This window comes from Harpegnathos saltator, unplaced genomic scaffold, assembly GCF_003227715.2.
Source record: "Harpegnathos saltator strain DR-91 unplaced genomic scaffold, Hsal_v8.6 scaffold533, whole genome shotgun sequence".
Classification (NCBI taxonomy): domain Eukaryota; kingdom Metazoa; phylum Arthropoda; class Insecta; order Hymenoptera; family Formicidae; genus Harpegnathos; species Harpegnathos saltator.
In genome coordinates, this window is record NW_020230353.1 from 1 (window position 1) to 5424 (window position 5424).

The 5424-nt window shown below is 34.6% G+C and overlaps 1 protein-coding gene across 1 annotated transcript; it reads right to left on the reverse strand.

The window, feature by feature from the left end:
• Positions 1-481: 481 nt before the first annotated feature.
• On the reverse strand, positions 482-2669 carry LOC105189827 (uncharacterized). The gene is made up of 5 exons (XM_025303123.1): positions 2544-2669; positions 2262-2349; positions 1601-1647; positions 813-933; positions 482-743 (listed from the first exon to the last, which is right to left on the reverse strand). Exons 1-5 carry the CDS (start codon positions 2583-2585, stop codon positions 631-633), a joined length of 411 nt encoding a protein of 136 aa, XP_025158908.1. The 5' UTR covers positions 2586-2669; the 3' UTR covers positions 482-630.
• Between the last annotated feature and the right edge of the window lie 2755 nt (positions 2670-5424).

The window sequence follows — 5424 nt, forward strand, 5'->3', positions numbered from 1 at the left end:
TTACGTTCGTACAACTTTTTTTTAATAACTCTTTAATAAACAATGAGCAACGGCTAAAACTTTTGATTGTGACTCAGAAGGGTCTCCTTGATAAAATATCCAACAGACAAGGTCATCAGAGGTGGGTGCCTTAAACACAAGATTTACCAAATTTGTTTCTTCAACTTAGCTCGATTAATATTTGAAATAATAAAAAATTTTTCGAGAGAATGCTGTCTCTTTTGAAGGGATCTATCGAATGTGTGTTACTACATTCAATATAATATCTGTTAAGTTAATATATCTGTTAGTATATCTGTTAATATATCTGTTAAGAATTTTAAAGTTGCTACGATTTCAAGCACTTGCTTTTCTTAGGAAGGACATCTAACGCTCAGGATATCGCGGGTCCGTCGCGAGAGAGAACGCATCTCGGTCGATCGCGAGAATTCAAGGATTAAAAATCGAATCGGAAGAACGAAAAAGGTATTATGAGACTCCGTTTTTGTCTATTTTGACTTCATTTATTTCGACAATTTTTCCCTTCCCACCAATTAGCTGTTGTTCATTTACAATGCATCATTGAAGTAATTAGAGATGATTCTATGAATCAACAGAATTTTATACGGTCAACTTGAAAAAGGGTCCGGTTTACGCTTTATTCCACTTCGGTTTATTCGACTTCGTCAAGGAGATACATAATTGGAAACAGCAACTGGTAATTTTCCGTCCTTGTTCGTCACCAGTGGCTCCACTTTTAGTTACTGCAATTGAAAGAACATTGAGCAATTATGACAATTATATTTCTGAGGGTATTAATAAATATAAATTACCGTCATCATAACACTTGAGATAGATTATTTTCGCCAATTTTCTTGTGTCGGCGTCTGATATTAAGTCCACAAATGATTGGAAAGCTGCCTCCTTTATGCTCTCGCCTTTCTCGTTAAGCAGCTGAAATAGATGATTTAATAATACGTTACGTCAAATGTTATAATTACTAAAAATGGTGTCTAAATAATTACAAAATTAACAAGAATCAAAATTGATAAAATCATAAAATTAATGCGTGTGTGTGTCTGATAAAATAACTTTCCTTAGAAATTCCTACTTATGTTCTGTGTATTTTGAGATATTATTCTCCTAAAATAAGCCAGATATAAAATGTAGAGATAGTTCAATTATTTAAATTCAGAATATTTTCTATCTATATACGGGATGTCCGGGATCTTTTGGAAATGGAAAATTGTGAAGATTAATGAGATAAACCTGAGAAGAAAAGTCAAGTATTACTTTACAAAAATTGCAATAGTTACTAAGTTATTAATGATTGATGAATGATGAAAATGATCACATCTAGAAGATCTCTTAATTGATAACTTGAAAATTTGCGTACTTATTCGCAAAATAGTAATGTTTTGTCCAAAATGACCTAATCTACAATTATATGATGACTATTGTGCCCAGCGAAAGGTTCAAGGATCAGGGTTCAAAGTTCAATATACTCAGGTCTATCGCCAGATTCATATATATATATGTATGTATGTATGTATGTTTATATATAAATGTATGTAAGTATGTATTGCATATACGTATGAATTTCAAACATAAGTATACGTACCCCATACATATCTACCGCGCACAAGGCCGTGTCGAGATTAACCTCAGCTGCAAAGCAAAAATTAACAGATGTACTAATACAATTGGTAAATTTTTAGAACCATTTCTTTATTAAAAATAGGACGAATTAAATTGTTATCGTGCTATCCTTAAGACTAATGCAAATTATGTAAAACATGATTACAGTGTCCAAAAGAAATGCAAATCAATAATTTATCAGGTTTGTCAAAATACCCGTTTAGTTTTATAAATTTACATTTACTGTGTTGAATCTAGTCATTTTAATTCTCTCTCCTTATTTAGTTACATGTTATAATTAAAAGCTTAATGTTGAAGCTCAGTGGCTAATGGGTCAGTTATATTAATTGTCACATTATATGTTATTATCTATCCATTCATATATTTTTCTATCGTAAAACGATAGAACCGATTACATAGAAAATTTTTCAAATCAAACAGAACGTTCTAACTGGTTCAGTGATACAAGTGCATTATAATATAATAAAAAAGTCGAATTTTCGAAAATCGTGATGAAAAAATCGAATATCTGGATACAATTCTGGTTATTCTAAAATAATTAAATTATGATATAAATTCATCATAAAGAGGTAATTTATTTTTCATAATATTAATTTCTTAATATGATTAATTTTAATACTTACGTGGCGACTTGCCCAGTTGCTTGTTGCACTTCGAAAGGTCTTCATGGAATTTTCGCGCCATGTTTGCGTCAAAACCGTAAGCCATCGCCTGATATACATAATGACGGCCACATATGTAGAAAACTATTACGTATTGTTTTAACAATTGAATGCCATCACGATATCGATCAACTTATAACTTGTCCCGATGTTTGCATTCACAAGAAGCAACATCATCGTCTTGTTCGATTTTATATTTATTATCATTTATTATTTTTATTTGAAATATTCCCTCATACTTACAATGATAGCCAACACACCCACAGTAATCAGCAAAGTCTTCATTCTGAATTCCTCGAGTATACACAAAATGGTACAAAAATCTGTGGCACGAGGGGCTTTTTATAGCGCACTGAATAACACCAAAGCAGTAGCTGCGTATTTATAAAGAATTTGATAACGCACACCCAGATATGTTGTTAGATAACAAGAATACATGTTATTTACCTTGCCTAATTCATGATACTAAAAAATAGCGTCGGCTTTACGAAAACAACATTATGGCAAAAAAGAATTATACATGTGCCTTGCGTTTTGAAACATAAATACTCTCTTATCATAAATCCGCTCTTGATTTATTTTGGTTTAGTTTACTTTTCATTATTTATATGAGACTTGCTTGAATGATAACGAGATATTATCCAGGTCACTAAATTCTGCCATAGAATACTGCAGGAATTTTAGAACTTTCAATATCCATCAAAAATAAAAATCATTTTGTTGGAAACAAATAAATACAATGTTAAGTGCATCTTACGGAGCCGTTTTTGTTAATAACATCAAAAAATACAAGTACCGGACAACATCCGTCATCGAATGTAAGTTTGTTTCAATGTCAATGGAAAACAATTCAAAAGGACGCATTAACGTATTTAAAAATTTTGGGTAAAACCCCTGTTTAGGAGACACACATCCGATGACCTTGACTGTTATATATATTATCAAGGACACCCTCTTGAGTAACAATCAAAAGGTTTTAGCCGTCGATCATTGTTTATTAAAAATTAATTAACAGAAGAAATTTCATAAATAGAATGTAATTTTCGGACATTGTGCACATATTTAAGGAATGAGCACATGCTATACATGTCCTGTACATGAATATATTCATCGCATTACTGACCTGAAACTCCATCTGTTCCTTTTAGTCCCAAAAAATTTTTTTGGTAATTATGCAGAAATAGGGACCATCTCCCGATGTCAATAAATTTCACATATCATCAAAGTTCTGTAATGTTGTTCTGTAATGAGTAATGTTCTGAAAGTTTTAACCCGTGCTCATTGTTTATATCAAAGTTAGGAACAAATGAAATTCCATAAATTTTTTAATTCAGTTAATCCAAATGCAGTATATATTTAGAAATGTAGGAAACAGTACATACAAGGTGTACCAAAAGTATGGGAACGGTCGAATACTTCATAAACTATGCATTTTAGAAAGAAATGTTTCAGACAAAAATTATTTGGTTCGAGTGGGGAAATAAGATGATGTCATTGGATTGACCTTGAGTGAACGTCCCAAGGTTATACGGAGTTCAACTTTGTTCTTTTTAATGGAACCCCTTATTTTTCATGGCATATCCCTGTAGCTCATCTCTTCTAACTATCTCGACAGCTTTCCAAAACACTATACATAAGTAATGTTTTATTGAGTATTTTCCCAGTTATGGGGTTTGAAAGTTACAATACCGACGGCATTAGCCAAGGTGTACTGTGTGGAGGTTGCACGATCGGATTTATACCTTTTGTGCCTGTATGTCACAGCAGAGATAAGGACACCACAGTTCGTCACTCCCGTAGTATTTAATGACTCCAAACCCTCTCTGCTGTATGTGTGCGTATGTGTGTGCGTGCGTGTGTACATATGTGTGTGGTTTGGTTGAATAAGTGTCCAAATTGACCTCAATCTGCTGCTTGACAATCGCCTAGCTGTAGATAAAAATTATTTAAAACATTCCGTCTCATCCCTGCCAAAATAAGATCGATTTGGTGTATTATACGTTTCCTAAGGTCCGCAAGGTTGGCAGGTTTTGTTTCTTATACATTGTTTTTAAGATATCCCCAAAGAAATAATCGACAGGAGGAAGATCTGGTGATCTAACAGGCCACTCTATTTGACCACGTCTTCCTATCCACCGATATGAAAAAGTATTATGCAAAAATTAGCGTACTGCTACTTTATAGTGTGGGCTCTTAGCGTTATCTGGGGAGAGGAGAATGTCGTAAGCGTAGAGTGTCAAGTAGCTCGGTGGACTAGAGCAGTCACCCGACAGGCAAAAGGGCCGGGTTCGATTCCCCGGTCTTAGCGACTACCGCGCACCCAATATTTTTCACTCTTCGGAACGAAATAAGACGCAGGTCCAGGACGGGAACGTCCCGCTGCCACCTGGGTACCATCGCGCCCTCCTTCTTTCATGGTCCTCCTGCACCATCTTGTTGGAACCAAATATTTTCTATGTTCCCATCAAACATATTTTCAAAAGCGGATATGTCTTTATTTTGCAATAGCTCCTGATAGATCGCCGCATTCAAATTCCCATTAATGGAGAATGGTCCAACAATACCACGTTCGCAAAAACCCGCCCAAACGTTAAGTTTTTGGGGATACTGTGTGCGGATATCATACATCCAGTGAGGATTTTCATCACCCCAATATAGGCAATTCTGCCTATTTATCGCTCCATTCAATTGAAAAGGAGCTTCGTCGAAAAAAATGATGTGATCAGAAAAGTTATTATTATCATCGTATGGACACATTATTTCGTCGCAGAATTCATTTCTTCGATCAAAATCATCTTCCAATAGTTCCTGAGTGATGCTAATTTTCAAAGGATGCTATTTCTCTTTCACTAAAATACGATGAATGGACATTATACTAATCTCATGCGTCTGTGCTGCCTTCCTCAAACTAGAATGAGGACTTTCGACAAATGTTTGCATCACTTTGAAATTCTTATCCAAGTTTGTCGCTAATTTTGATCTGCCAGTGCGTTGTCGATCCTTGACGGATCTTGTTTCATCAAATCGTCTGGCCGTTTTCTGGACTGTAGACTTCGAAATCGGTGTATGATCTGGATAAGTATTGTTAAATAAAGCAGCTACTTGTTCATAGGATCTAACGCGG